Source organism: Osmia bicornis, chromosome 3 (assembly GCF_907164935.1).
Source record: "Osmia bicornis bicornis chromosome 3, iOsmBic2.1, whole genome shotgun sequence".
In the NCBI taxonomy this organism is placed as follows: Eukaryota; Metazoa; Arthropoda; class Insecta; order Hymenoptera; family Megachilidae; genus Osmia; species Osmia bicornis.
This window is the reverse complement of record NC_060218.1, coordinates 3,022,510-3,038,241: the sequence shown is the minus strand read 5'-3', so window position 1 is coordinate 3,038,241 and position 15,732 is coordinate 3,022,510. Positions and strand designations below refer to the sequence as shown.

The window sequence follows — 15,732 nt, the reverse complement described above, 5'->3', positions numbered from 1 at the left end:
ATTGTCCCGGCTAGACAGAGGAACGTCGGTAATGTACACTGTCACGGAACCACGTGCACCCTCCGCGAAATCGTTCGACTCTGATTTGCATAATTTACCATCCCGTGCCAACCGTCGCGTTACTCCATTTCGACGTGGCAAAGCGATACGTGTCTCTTTAATATATATTTAACCCTTTGCGCTTCAACTTTTACCCTCCGAACGCTAATAATATACGTTACAGTGATCGATGTATCAGCCATGGTTTCTTGTCAATTTCTCCATCGGTTTAGTTACTAATTTTCTTGCTAGAAATACTTGTACCTGAACGGTTACGCTTCGGAAATCAAATACAGATGATTTATAGATCGAAAGGTAATCGTCTTACGTATATTACGCGGACAGGTCGAATTACGTAAAGGAATTTATAGACCCACGCAAATGTTCGCGATTTACGGGAAACTTAAGTGAACGATACACAGTTTTTCCCCCTTTTTCCTGTCTGGAAAAGGAAAAGCAAAGAATCCCCGGTGGAACGATCGTGGCCTAAAGTTACGCCCGTGTAAATCAAACAGTGCAATAAAAGTTTGGAGGTAAATCTTGAGGGAAAGGGGTCGAGTCAGAGGGGATACTGGAAATTTAGAAACTGACTGAAACGTACGGGGTATTAGAGTTATTAACGAGGGGGTGTAAGAAAAATGGTAAGCTAACAGAGACAAAGGTAAATTATTTAACGATACGTTAACGTAACTGAAATCAGAGCACAGGATACGGTACGTATACGCGTACCGTTTATCTACAACCGTCAAATATTGAATCTACCCCGAAGGGATTCGCAGTTGTTTCGCGAAAAACTCGAACCGAATTATGTCTTTTTCGTAAGTCTCTCTTGCCGGTCCGCGATAAAACGTAGCCGAAGCAGATTGTTCCGTGCAAACAAAAGTCCCTGACCTGACCCGGTGTTGCCAACTCAAATGTTTGCCACCTGGGGCCGGCTGCCATGAACAAGGAGCAGCCAATCAGCCAGCCAGAAACCCTTACGCCCTACGGTACGTTACCATTCGTCCTGGTCACGTCGTCGAGCGTACCGCAATCGCGAACGATGCTGACGACGCGAAATACCGTTTGTTCCCACCCCCGCCCGCACGGTAACGACCGATTCGACCCAATTAATTCTACCAACCGGTGATTAGTTAACCTTACTACGAATCGACTGGTCGTTGAACGAGCTTCGAATTATACTTGCTCCTCGGAATCGTACTCCGTCGGTGAAAATTTTGTCTGAAATGACAATCTTGGGAGACGCGTGTAGCGCGGGCAAATATCCACGTAAATAGCAGACAGAAGCTTCGGAGTTGCTGGCTGTTAGTTCGCCGAGAGAGTTGTGCAATTTGCATAACATCGTGAATATATATAGAGCGTAATCTGCGATAAGTTCCCCTTTAAAGCTGGCTGCTTATCGCTGGGAAACAAGCGGATAAGACAGTCCGACGTCGACACTCGGAGATGCTGATGCGAAAATGATTTCGTCCTGGCTTCGCGGTTTCTCTATTCTTTTTTTTTTTTTTTTTCTTTTATAAAGATTCCATCTCCAAGTTTTTCTGCGAGTTATGAAAAGACTATATACCGCGCGAACACTTAACTCGATTTCAAAGCCTGAAGGTGCACTCACCGCGCCCAACTTGCTGTTTCGGCCGTTTACGCGGTGTCTAGGGAATCGATACGCGTGTACACGACGACATGCATTCACCGTGTGCACCGTGTGGCAAGACATAAGAGAAAAGTTTTCTCCGGCGTCGATGCATCTGCGAGAAGCAAAGTTTTCCAGAGAATAGCGGCGGAGTAAAGCCGCGAACTCGTAATTTCCTACGCTGCTAAAACTCGACGTACCTTCGATTCTAATGAAACCAATGGAACTAAGAGCAAACGGGACCAGTTTGGCGTTTTAAGTCCAACGATCGTGTTTGATAAATTTTCGTGAAACTCGAGAAATCTTTAATTGCATTATTCATTAATTTAGGTAAAATTGATTTGCTCGCGAATGGAAAGTTTATAGTACACTTATAGTACACCAAATTAAAGCTTAAAATTTAATAAAAATTTCTATATAAATCCTTCGTTAAAATTCCTTAATATAAAATCGTAATTAGTGCAACATATTAACGACAGATGACTAAACTTTATGGTAAAACGATTAAACGATTAATGTAGCAGTCGTTTAAATTGTAATACCAAATTTAATAAAATTTCTTGTTTCGAAGGCAGAGCGTAAGCAGCTTTAGTTTGACAGAGCAAGTTCGTAATCTTCTTTCCCCGGAAACTTCATTATATCCTACTAAGTTAGTTAGCCATGGGCTATCTGCAAGCAAACTTTTAACAAATTTTTAATCCCTCGATAACTGTCGTTATTTTTCCACGAGATAACCAGAATTTCCGGGAACGATTACGAGAAATATTTGAAACGAATGAAGGAGGATAACGCGATTGCTTGCAGCCGAAAACGAATCGGTAACCGATCGAAAATCGTCGAGGAAGCGTATGAAACGACGCTGGCGCACGGTATCGACATCATTTCCGTTTCTTCTATCTCTTTCCGCCGTTTCACCGCAGACATTCGCGACCGACAATACCAAACCACGTCAGCCTTTTGTTCGTCCCTCATTATTATCCCGCTGCTTCGCGAGCAACCGGCAACAAAGAGGACACTTAAAAATAAACGCGATGACATACGCCGTTAATTAACGTCAAAACGCAATTGTTCTTTTAATTAAATCCCGCGGTTTTGATTCGACGCTTACGTCTTCGTTACGATCCTCCAGTACGACTCTTAAGTACTCGAAGAAGACGTGTATAGTTAGAAAGGAAACATCGGAAGTATCGGATTTTCAAGGATTCCCAAGAAAAATACGATGCAACAGAGTTTTACTTAGGATTTCGCACTCTAAGCACGACTCGGTGGCGAAAAATCAGGATTACCGGGGGATTTGGGTGTTGCACGCTTTTCAGAAGTATACTACTTCCGGGGTAAATATTTAACCTGGTAAAAAGGGAAGCTGGCATTATGGAAATGTCAACTCGGGGAATTAAAATGTATATCCGAGTTTATTTCTCTTATCAACGCCCTTGACTTTAACGGTGAAAATATCGTATCCGATTCAAGCTATCTGTAGTAAAAGATGAATGTAAATTTAAGAGATAAAAGCCATTTAATTGCAAATTGAAGAAATAATTTACGCTCGAGTCCCTGTCACGATTTCGAATTGACCCTCGATGCCATCTGTATTCGATTTCACATTAATCAAAGGAAGTGGCACAGGATCGCGAGAGCAGAGACGTTAATCCTTATCGGAACGAAATAATTACTCATCGCTTTCGACGACATCATTCGCGCCTCTTAATTAAAAGAAAAGTTTAATTGACGCCGCGATGGCGAACGACATTCCGACGAGGTTCAGCCAAGGAAAGCTTAATACGAGTCGGACGGTAAATTGCAAAGACGCGGCAATTAGTAGGAGATAGCCGGGAAGAAGAGAAACGTTTCGTCGTAAGAGAGGAAGAGAGAAGGAACGGGAAAGAATGGAAGATTCTAGGGAACACTTGTGCACCGGACGAACCTTAATCCATCGATTTGTCTGGTCGCTAATGCTTCCACTTCGATTGGACCATGCGAAAAATACGAATGCTACTTTCTTGACCTTCCAAAGAAGTTTTCCTCCGAAGGAAAATGCGTTTACTTCCGACGATACCTCAGCCTTTCGCTCGATTGAAAAACCATTAGACTAGAATGAGTGATCAAATTATTAGAGCCACAGTATGAGAATTTTAAGGTTTTTACATTTTACTTTTAATCAATAATTCTCCACTATTAAAATACAAAAAAATACTTATAAAAATAAACGAGTTTTGCTGCAATTACTGCCTCAATTCTTTTCGCATTTTTGCAATTGAGTTTGATTGCTTTATTTCTAGCCTATACTTATAATTTTCGATGGGGTTGAGAACCTGAGAATTTCCTTGCCAGTAAAGAACTCTGTTTAACTCGGTTTTCATTTAAGAATTAATCATTTCTATGTAAAATCATCAATTTATGCGGGTGGCTCTAATAATTTGATCACCCACTGTAGAATGATGCAGTGCATCGTGCTATTTATGAGACTCATCTCTGGCTAACAGCGACGATTGATAGAAAGATAAATTGTTCCAAAATTTACCCAATCAAAATGGAGCTAAGGTGTTTCACTTTCCTCGAATGCTTTCATCCATCTCTCCACCATCGTTCCTCGCTTTTCATCCATTTTTATTATTCCCCCTCCTCGATATCGCGGTATCCTCGATTTACCCTCGTCCTATCCAATGCTGCAACTCACACCGGCGCAGAATACTTTGCAGCATGTAATAAAGATCCATCTATTTCTGTCATTTCTCGTTCCTTTCCACCTTTCGTATCTCATTTTCATCCGCGCGGCTCAATCATTTCTCACCCGGCCCGCACGCCAGACCCTCGTTTTCTTCCCCCGTCCACTTCAACAACCCTGCCGCTTCCACTTCGGATCCTTCAACGTTTGAATAACGATCGAGCCCAAGTCCGAGATGGACAGGTTCGCCAATTCGATGCGATGGCTCGTCCCGTGGGTTCATTAACCACTTGTTTCGAGCCGTGTCCCGTTAATTAGTCATCAACCTCGAGGACGTTTCCTTGTTTTACGCGGGTAAACCTACGGCTGCATCGATCCTCCCCGATCATCGTCATTCCAGTCGTTCCTGGTTTTATCGACGCGTAAAGGAACGCGATGTAACGGTTATTGTTGTCGAAATGGAGGGTCGTTTCGCGTCGCGTACCACCCGTCAATCCGTTGCGTCTATGCAAATACGACTGATAATATATCGCAATCGCGCGAAAGATAATACAAATTCTGTTTGAATGTATTCACACGTGGATCATCCGTCAAAGGGTCGAAGCGCGCCGTTCGCGGAGGGTGCAAAATTGCGGCTGGAAAAGCGAAATTTCAACCACAAAGCTCGTTTATACAGGATGAAAAGATATCGTATTGGCTCGGTTGGCAGAAAATCAACGAGGCTGAATTTTTCCACCCCGGAAAAACCAATCCACTCAGGCGTAGTCAAAAATTCATCGGAGTCATCGATCTTTCTCTGGTCTTGGAGAATCGATTCGATCATCTCGGTCGAAATCCTACTCAGCCGCCGTTTCAACGAGCTTCTGCCCAGGCTGCTTTAATTAATTTACCCTTTGCGTCGTCGACCGGCGAACGTAAACGACATTCGCGTGACTATTTCAATTTACATCGGTCAGCCCGTAATTATTTCATTGAAACGGCGCACCGGTCGCGCGAAAATCCAACGGCGTTCGGGATCCAAAGTGAATTACAACCCCTACGGACAACCGGTTTCCGCAGGCTCGGATTAGAACCGAATTCTGTAGTTGATTTATCATTTCACGCTGTCCGGTTTAAGGAACGGGATACGGTAAGACACGTTGAAAATAGCTCCTCTATTTTCCTCGGTTTATGTTGGAAGATTTTGAAAATCCAGAATAGTGGGGTACCGCGTTGTAAAATTTTCAAGAGACTTAGTAATTTATTTCATCGCTAGCTCGCGATAGGAAACCAGCCTGGCGCGCATCGATCCTCCACTTGAATTCTATCTCAACTTCCTCGAAGAAAGATTGAAATCGAATCGATCCAAATGTTCCGTCTCTCTTTGAAGGTAAACGTTCAGATGTAGTAAGTAATTGACTTTTAACAATTGATTCTGTACGTTAAGCAAGAGAATCCTCTTTCGTGCTGCACTCTCGGAGGAGAGATGGTAGCTGGATCGGAAAATTATCTTCTATCGAATCTTCGATGCATCCTAGCGATGAAATGAAATATCATATTTTTTCTTTTTTATTAGAAACACGAAATACCAAGGAGTGGTTAGGAAAATTTGGGAAATTAAAGCCCCCTTTCGAAGCACCCATGAATCTTTTTAAAATTTTAGATTTTTGCGACGCACCAGTGGTTTTCTAATATCTCACGTACGAGTACATACGTGTATCTCGATGGTTTTCATCGATTTCACGTGTCTGCTCTCGCAGTATTGGTCGAGGTAGCCGGTTTTCCACGGAATAAGAGTGTGGCAGGTGCTTTAGCCTGTCCTGGACGGTAAATTTCCGGGATTTTATCGGTGAAAATTTAGAGACACCATAAAACTGCACGTCGAACCAAGACGCATGTTTATGTGTATGGATATCTCCCGATATCCGCCGTGGCCGGATAAAATACACGGACGTCGTCGTTGTTGTTAGACTGAAGATTTTACGACCCCTAAGTGCGTCTATGAAAATCGTCCGACTTGTTTTACTCGTCGAAACTCGTGACATTTTTGGGTAATAAATCATTCAAGGTATTTTCGATCATTTCTGTTTGAAATCCTTCGACGTCCAAACAGCCTAATCCTAAATAATTCCTTGGGGGATTTCTGAAAGCGGCTTTCGCGATTCGGTCCTAAAGTCGGGACGTCTGAAAAATCCTTGTCTCCGTCTACTTGATCCATGTAGTACGATCGAGATGCGAGTTTACAGGCTCGTAGACGCGTCGCAGACAGCGTCGAATTTATGTCGCGACGCTTGTCCTCTCCTTCGAAAGCCCTGGGTCCCTTGATCCCGAACGTGGCTGGAAAGCCAGGCGGGAGGAAATCCTGTTCGTTTCGAACCTGGTCAACCTCTTCGTCCACGATTTTTCCAATTTTCTCGACAAATCGACCCTTTAACTTGTCCATTTTCCACCGCCGGGATTGCTTTCCCCGAACAACTTCGAACGGAAAATGAATTATTTGATTACCGATCGGATTCGAACCGATGTTTATTCATTCCACCGATTCGTTTTCCGTGTCGCAAACGCTTTTCCGCCGGCGTTGATCCGTTGTAACAACTTGACCGTATTCGCGAACGCGTTTCAACGCGAGATCGAATTGCAGTTTTGCCGCTGGATTAATTCGACGCTTGTACATTGTTACAAGATCCGGCTCAGCTCCGCCACCCGCTCGCAATCCTCTGCAGCACGAGTAAATTTATATATGTAGGATGCCGGCGGAAAAATTATGCCATTTCATCTCGGGGAACCGTCTACTAGAACTCGTCCAATTGGGCTGACGTGGACGGTCCCTGTCCCAGACGCCTGGGTTCTATATTCTCAGATCTTATACACGACCCGTGATAGAGTACTAGCGAGAAAGGATGAAGTTACACGCGCGACACCTTGCGGCCATCGCAGGAAAGAGGCCCAGGCACCGGGGCGCCCTGTTCCGCTCATAACCCCGTATATCCCTCTCGGATTTCCCTCTCGGCTAAGCCGTCCGCGTAACTTGCTCGGTATGTACACGTGTGTACTTTATTTAATAAATGCCCCGACGAGCAGAAGAAACGTTTCGTAACTCCATGACTGAGCGGAGATAAAATGATACCTCGAAGCTCCGTTTAATAAAGAAACTAATTATCCGACGGGAGAGCAGCTTTCAAAGGAACGTTTAACGTTCCCTCCGGCGAAAGGGATCAGCCGAAACGACTGGAGGGAGCATAATTTCGGATTAGAGAAAACGGGCAAAGCAAAGGTTGCGGACATATTTGTCGCGTACGAAATTGCAAACGATCCTTAAAGCGAAGCAGACGGGACGGATCATCCGGACGGTTTAATTCGAAACTGCAATTTCGGCTTTGGCCCGGGCGTTAAAGTGGGGAGGTGGGAGACGGAGGCAACGATTTCATCGAATTCACGGAACACGTGCAGCAACGTGTACGCGAAGCGTTTACACGCGACAATGCGCGTACGAAACAAAATTGCACGCTCGTTTCGAACGGGACGCGTCCATCCGACGCTTGTAACCCGGCTAACAATTCTCGTGTACACGCGAAATCGATACGCCGACGCTAAAATCGACTTTTATGCCCTGCCGAATGTCCCCGTGAACGTACAAAGTGAGGCATTTAACGATTTAACGAATGGCAAAGCTGTTGGTTCACTTTTCCACCTCGATAATCGTCGAGTGGGAAACGATTTGGAAAGAAATCGCCGTTAAAAAAAAGAATTTCGAAGGGATGCACCCTGAAGTGCTGTAATAATTTCTGGGCTCGATAATCTGATGGGTGAACTTTTACAATCTCGACCTGGCAGAGGGTTGTTGCCGGTGGATAGTCGAAGCGCAACGCTACACGTGGACGCATTCCGTACACGTTTCTCGAGTTTATCCCGGAAAAGTGGGACTGACATATTGGGATCGTTCTGGCCGTCTAGTCGCATTTATGTACCCTCCGTGTCGGCGTGCCGCGCCAAAATGATCGCCCTCCTTTTTCTTCCCGGTTCTCCTTCTATTTGCTTTTACGCCACCCACTCGGCCATCCTCCTCGTTCCCCTCCTCTTTGCCCTCGCTTTTTCATCCTTAACACGTATCCTGCCACGTGGGACGTGTGTACATAAGAAAGCTTTCCTTTCTTTCCTTGCTTCAACCTACATACATATGTATGGTTGTTTAATTTTTTAATCTTAATTAAAATGTTTCTTTCGATACTAATCAATATAACGTAGAGGATAATATAACGTATTTTAATCAAGATTTATTTATCGGACGTTTAATTTGCACAAGATGAATGACAGAGAAGTTTGGCAAAGTTGAAGATCGTAGGATGAAAAGAAGCGAGGAAAAAGTGGCTCTTTGAAAAAAAGAGACCCGCCGCCTTAATTAGACAAGGGAACTTGGAACCGAGATTCGGCTAATGAGCTTCTCAATGAAACATTAGGCGACTTATAATTGGGTCATCAACTCGCTTTGGATAGGATCGATAGTTGCTCCTCGTCAAGTTTCTTCTTGACGTTATCTGTTGATTAATACCCTTACGGTTCGTTCGCAAATGGATTTCCCTTTGAATTTTATATTAAATGGACGTTGTTTTAATTATTAAATAACATTTGAAAATATGGAAACGTCAAACATAGCTATTTAATTTTCTCGCTCAGTTTCACTGTTTAATCAATCATATTTTCATGTGAAATAACAAATATGAAATTCGTCATTTTCACGTGTCGGGTTGTTTTGCCGTTAACAGAATTGCGGTTCGTCGAAATCAATATCATACCCTCGATTTTCCTCCAACAATAGGCAAAATTTCCCAAACACCAAAGGCATTATTCGTGGTTCTAATTGAAATTCATAATTTCCTTCGTTTCCATTTTCAGGTGTCGAATGAAACAATGGAGGAGGGACTTACCACCAACTTCTGTGATAATCACGTTTCATAACGAAGCTCGATCAACGCTGCTGAGAACCGTCGTCAGGTATTTTCCACTCGGCACTCGTTGAAATATTAAATTTACAATTAATTCGTAACCTTCGCGTTTTAATCGATAGAATTTTCCTGATAAATTATGCGTTAGGGTTGCCACTTTAATTGCCGATTTGAACGAAAAATTTAATTGGAAAATTAGATTAATCGCGTTTCCTCGATCACTGAATTCCCACGCGTACTGCGATAACGCAACGTGACACCGGGACACAGCGAAAAGGCGAGAAAATTCTTGACACGGAAGAAGACCAACGGAATTTTCTAATCGTCGTTCCATCGTTCCGTTTTCCCTCGCCCATTATAGGGCTTGATGGTGATAAATCACGCGTGAAATATAAAGGACACGTTGATGGAGGAAAGAATTTTCGGAAAACCCTGATAACGCGTCCAATATACCCTGGTCATTTCATTTTTCAAATTAAATTTTCCACTCGTTGCCGTATAATTTTCTATATTTTCTTTTTCTTTTAATATTATATTATTCAGTTACCAAAGTCAGCTTAAACCTTTCCGACTTCTCCTAACATTTTCCTCCGTCTCAGTAGCACAGATCAAGCATTTCCCTCACGAACGTCTGGATCCTTAATTGAAAGATCTTCACACGAGCTAATGTCACCCGACTCGAACAAGATTATCCTCTTCGAGGAAAGAATTTTTCCTAGCAACGGTAAGCGAGTTACCGAGCCGAGAAGAGGAGGATGCGTCTTGCAGAAACTTATTTAGGGAAAATTATTTAAGAAAGGATCGTTGCCCCATCGCGACTGAATTACACTGCTCGATCGAAATAGAATCTTAATCTTTACGGTAGAAACTTCCTTCCGGGGATCGTTTAAAAAGATTGATTAATTATTTTCAGCGTGTTGAATAGAAGTCCCGAGCATCTTATCAAAGAGATCATTCTGGTCGACGACTTCAGCGATCATCGTAAGGAATCTTCCTTAATTTTCTTTTACAACGATCGAATTTATTCTAAAATTTGCATATTCTTTTTACAGCCGAGGATGGCGAAGAGCTGTCGAGGATACACAAAGTTCGGGTGATACGCAACGAAAAGAGGGAGGGTTTGATGAGGTCGAGGGTGCGTGGAGCAGACGCAGCGACCGCGAGCGTGTTAACCTTCCTCGACTCTCATTGCGAGTGCAACGCGGACTGGCTGGAGCCACTTTTGGAGAGGGTTGCGGAAGACCCCACCAGAGTCGTCTGTCCTGTTATCGACGTGATAAGCATGGACACCTTCCAATACATTGGTATACTTTTATTATAATTATTATATTATTCTTCCTTTCCAATATCTACTCCTGTAGGCGTTTAGAGGAGGGGGAGAGAGAGGGTCTCGTTCGGGCCGGGGACCGCTAGGTGGTGGCGAGACGATCGATGATTAGCGTTCTCGCTAGTGGTCGCCCGGCATGCAATTCAAATACATAGAAATTCCGAATTGTGGTATGATAGGTGACTACACTCCTTTTTTCTTCCTCAACTAGTCAATGAAATTTTCTCTTTCCCTCAAACAAGATTGCCTTATAGAAACCTTCTATTTTCTATCTCCGAGACACCCTATGTTCTTTTCCCTTCGGTTAGATTAGGTTCAGGTGTCTCCAACTACCCTGTTTCGTTCTCCTTCGATTTCCTGGCTGTGTAAAAATTTCTTTGGAACAGTGTACCAGATTCGTCAGAAATATTCTATTCTAAAAACCTACCTAATATCGCTCTATAACTTTATAATTAACGAATTATTAATTTTCTGTCCTTCAGGGGCGTCAGCAGACCTGAGGGGTGGTTTCGACTGGAGTTTGGTGTTCAAATGGGAATATCTAAGCCAGGCGGAGAGACAAGCGAGACAAAAAGACCCGACGCAAGCAATCAGAACGCCGATGATCGCCGGTGGTCTGTTCGTCATCAACAAAGCGTACTTCGAGATGCTCGGCAAGTACGACACCCAGATGGACGTTTGGGGTGGCGAGAATCTCGGTGAGAAAAGTCAATCTCTTACTCGCGAGGAATTCGTGCTACGTGACCGAACGTTGAATAGCTTTTCAACGAGTTTTCCCCCCCGTTCCATCCCCGAACTACCTCTTTTCACAGAGATCTCGTTCAGAGTGTGGCAATGCGGCGGCAGCCTGGAGATTATTCCGTGTTCCCGTGTCGGCCACGTGTTTCGCAAACGGCACCCCTATTCGTTCCCCGGGGGTAGCGGAAACGTTTTCGCCCGGAACACCAGACGCGCGGCCGAGGTTTGGATGGACGATTACAAACAATTCTACTACAATGCGGTCCCACTGGCGCGAAATATCCCTTACGGAAAGTGAGAAACTTTTTCATTAAATTTTCTCAAATTAATTTCGTTTCACGCTCCAGGTATTTCGACGAAGTTGTTTTGCGATTTTTAAGGAAGCTTGTTAATCTTATTCTGCTCGATGAATGATTTATTTATTGTAATTTAGAAGAAAAATTTGTAAAAGTTGTTTCACCTCCCTTCGCTCGATCATTTATCACGTTCTAATTTCTCGGCCGTCTTAGGTCGTGGAAGAAGCTCGATTTACGGCTCGCGAACGGGACGAAATACCGATAGTCGATTTCATTAAAACGCGTCGGAGCACGTGAGAGCCGTATTAATAAAACGTCGTTTTCCCTTCCCCCGATCTCTCTCTCTCTCGTTTTAGTATTCAGGACAGGATGGAGCTGAAGCGGAAATTGCACTGCAAGCCGTTCAGCTGGTATCTGAAAAACGTGTATCCCGAGTTGGTTATACCGACCAGCGAGGGTGGTCCTGGTGGATCTCTGAAACAAGGCACAGCCTGCTTGGATAGCATGGGCCACCTACTAGACGGGAATGTAGGACTTTATCCGTGTCACGACACCGGTGGCAACCAAGTAAGTACGAGGGTTCATTATTCACCATAAAACAGGTGTCTCATCCAGCAGAGAAAATAAATCTCTTCCTTAATTCTAGTCGAACAACTAATTTTACAAAATTTCATTAACGACAATGGAGTTTAATTAGCGAATAACAAAGTAATTAATGTAATATGCTGTGTGTATAATAGTATTTTAATAATATATCGACCCAAATACTTGGTCGAACGTAAACTCCGATGCATCGTAGAAATAACTATTCGCCTTTATCCTCGGCCATTAATCCGTGTATTCAATTTTTCGTTTCAATTATTCCTCCACCAGGAGGATTTCTTTTCAAAAGAAATTTTTCTTAATCTCCCGCTATCGATAGTAAAGCAGAAACTTGTTTGAAGCATTAACATTCCTTTGATCGTTCATCGATTCATTCATCAGCAGAGGTATTACCTACTTTCTCACGAGTTCTCGTTTCACTATCCCCTGAAACGTATATACATATCCTCTAACTTGATCCTAACTACCCTAACTCACTGACCTGAGCCTAACTGAGACCTAGTTTACATTAATAGAGCGAGTGGTAGCGCTAGGACGTTGAAGTGGTGGAACTTTAGTGCTCTACCATCTTGCTGTCTTGACTCTACTTTTTGAGCTTTGATTAAATTGATGAAATTTCAATTACTATCACCTCACATTAATTATTTACGTATCACAATGATCTGACTAGTACGTTTAATGTTTCAGGAATGGGGCCTGACCAAGGACGGTCTGATCAAGCACCACGACCTCTGTCTCACTCTGCCAATGTACGCGAAGGGTACGACGTTGCTGATGCAGATCTGCGACGGCAGCGAGAACCAGAAATGGAGGCACCTGGAGGGTGGACTGATCCGTCATTCGAGGATCCCGGTATGCGTGGATTCGAGATACCACGAGCAAAGAGGGATCACAGCGGAGAAATGCGATTCGAATGCCGAGACGCAGAGGTGGCACCTTTACAACCATAATCACTAGCTCGCGAACAAGAGGAGCGGTGGCTCGTGAAAGTCGCGGTGCCGTCGTCACTCGCGAAGGACTCAAGGTGTGCGTTATCTGATCAGAAGAAGACGGGTCGATTTGATCAGGACCAGCGATCTGATCGATCCTAGATCAAGATTGCTTAACAGAACCGGTCGATGATCGATGGACCTTCCTAGAGTTCATAGGCGATTGTATGATATTATTATTATAATTATATACTCGTATCGATGAGACTGTCGCGAGAGATTCTCGATCAAAGCGTTAGAAACAGAGAATGAAATTCGCTAGTGAGTCATTGAATTTATTATTTTATCCAAGGAGAGTAGGTTGTTGCTTCTTATTTTTCATTTAATCAATTAGAAAGCGGGTCTGAGGTGAATCGAGAAACTTTTATAACGTCGGATAATATTCCTTGATACCCAGCCTGCTTTCCGTGTACTTTGCGTCCCGGTGCATTTATCTTAACGTCGATGATCTCAATCGTTTGAAAACTACGCAAGTAGACTTAAATGAGAAACAAAGAACACCGATGATATTTTAACTCGGTAATATTTTAAGCAAACTCCAGTGACAATAGTGCACTTTGAATCGAAGCATTTATAAACGTTTCAGGTTTTCTATTTTTATTTTTTATTTTAATCGATTGCGTGCGAATCGCAGTTATTTCCAAAGCGTTGTTTTTATCAATTTTCTCATGTTTTAACGGCCTTAAGCGATGAGAGGCGAATGGAAGACAGTAGCGATTCTTGCTTATTTTTAGCTGAACTTATTACAGCATCGACCTCGATCGCGGTGTGAATTGAATGATGCTTCTCGATCAAAGGCGTGCGCTATGATTCTCACAAAAGAGATTTATTTTTGTATAAGAAATCGTATACTTACTTGGTTGTGCGAATACAAGGACTCGACGTGTTCGTGTACATACACGTATACGTAGAACGCGTTGTTCTTTACGTTCGTTCGAAGATCCTCTTAATAAGCCTGAAAAATGAATTTTTCTTTTTCATCTAACGATGATGCGTACGAAATCGTATCGTGTATGTAGAACGCGTCGAATCGATTGGCAAGGAGGAAAGACGACTAATACAGCAATACGTAGCAAGGGGATGATCTTTTGTACACTTATACTTTCACGACGACAATGATCTTACTGCCGTCGTCTCGCATTGACACTAACCACACGTTCGTACGTGCATAAGTATATAAAATACGTGCATCGTGATTACGCTAACGAAGTTACTACTGTAAGCTTTTGTATGATATTAACAAGCGCGCCCTTTTAATCGCCTATACACACGCTCGTAGCTTTACGAAACGCTGTACATTGATAGAGAGGGAGGTTGTTTTTACTCGAAATATTAGGTGATACTCGATAAGATTCGGATTGAAATTAATTGGAATTCACGCGATCGGCATTAATCAATTGTAAATACGAAATAAGAATCTTGCGCTTTAAAAATGATGCAAGTTCAATCTGTCTATACGATTTCGCATCGATTTTCACGATACCTTTTTTTTTTATGTCATATACAGTGAAGGGGCCCTTTTTCGGAGCTCGCCTCGAACCCCGAAATCTCAGGGCCGACCCTGCAAGGTTTCGTTTAAACTCTATTGCCTTTTTATCAAACTAAACCGCAATAATTACACCTGAGTCTATTTTCTCTGTTCCCGGGAAAGTCATTCAGAGATACAAGACATCGTAAAGGGTGCCAATCCCTATTGCTTCCTTTCAGTATACTGTAAATACTTCTACGTAATCAATTTAATCGTCTGTCTCCCGTCCTAAGACGTCTCTGAATACTTTCTCTGTTATCAAAAGGGAACACATTTAGTGTCGGGCAAAATTGGACATTTTTTTTAAGCCTTTATCGTTAAGAAATATCATAAGTAATTCGAAATTGTACAGCAAGTGAATTGCTTGGAAATATACAAGGTATCAAACGCAACCACATTGTTCACCGCTTTCGTCGCGTGCTTCTCGTGAAAGACAACCATAATCGCGCTTAACGAATTGTACATAACGCGTCTAGAAAACGTAAGCTTACGAGACACGTCGTACTTCCATGAATCTGTAAACTGTAAAAAAATAACGAGCGACTTAACGTTAAGTTAGCCGAGCAATTTAGCTCGACGACGAGCACACTCGACTTTGGTGCTCGAACCATGATACAATAAGTGATTGCACTGTACATTGAAAACGAATATTCACGAATTTCTCTCGTACGGTACGTTGAATTGTTCATTAGTCTTGTATTTGTTAAGATAAAGCCTCGATTCGAAAGGCTGTGCTATCGTGAGGGTGCAACATGCCTCGATTTCTTGAAACGTGTTCGAAAAACGAGGCTAAGTGATCTGTAACGTTAAAGGTTGTTAGTTTTTAATTACGTCTGTTACTTTTACATTACTTGTACGATATTCGTTCGAAGAGATTCTATAGATCGAAGACTCGGTATGTGAAACCAACGTTTGGGTAATGTTTAAAGATAATCAAATGGTTTTTTTATCGTTCGAAGTGATCGTTTGTTGATGATCAACGAAGGGAAATACCG

General features: G+C 42.9%; 1 protein-coding gene across 1 annotated transcript in view; it reads left to right on the top strand.

Annotated features, from left to right (window-relative positions):
* Positions 1-15,658, top strand: part of LOC114878185 (polypeptide N-acetylgalactosaminyltransferase 2) — a 104,473-nt gene extending 88,815 nt beyond the window's left edge. The window contains exons 4-10 of the mRNA XM_029191698.2: positions 9,207-9,305; positions 10,170-10,237; positions 10,309-10,560; positions 11,066-11,281; positions 11,396-11,615; positions 11,974-12,184; positions 12,908-15,658. Of these exons, the coding sequence (XP_029047531.1) occupies positions 9,207-9,305; positions 10,170-10,237; positions 10,309-10,560; positions 11,066-11,281; positions 11,396-11,615; positions 11,974-12,184; positions 12,908-13,177 (1,336 nt within the window). The 3' untranslated portion in view covers positions 13,178-15,658. The remainder of the gene's footprint in view (positions 1-9,206; positions 9,306-10,169; positions 10,238-10,308; positions 10,561-11,065; positions 11,282-11,395; positions 11,616-11,973; positions 12,185-12,907) is intronic.
* The last annotated feature ends 74 nt before the right edge of the window (positions 15,659-15,732 follow it).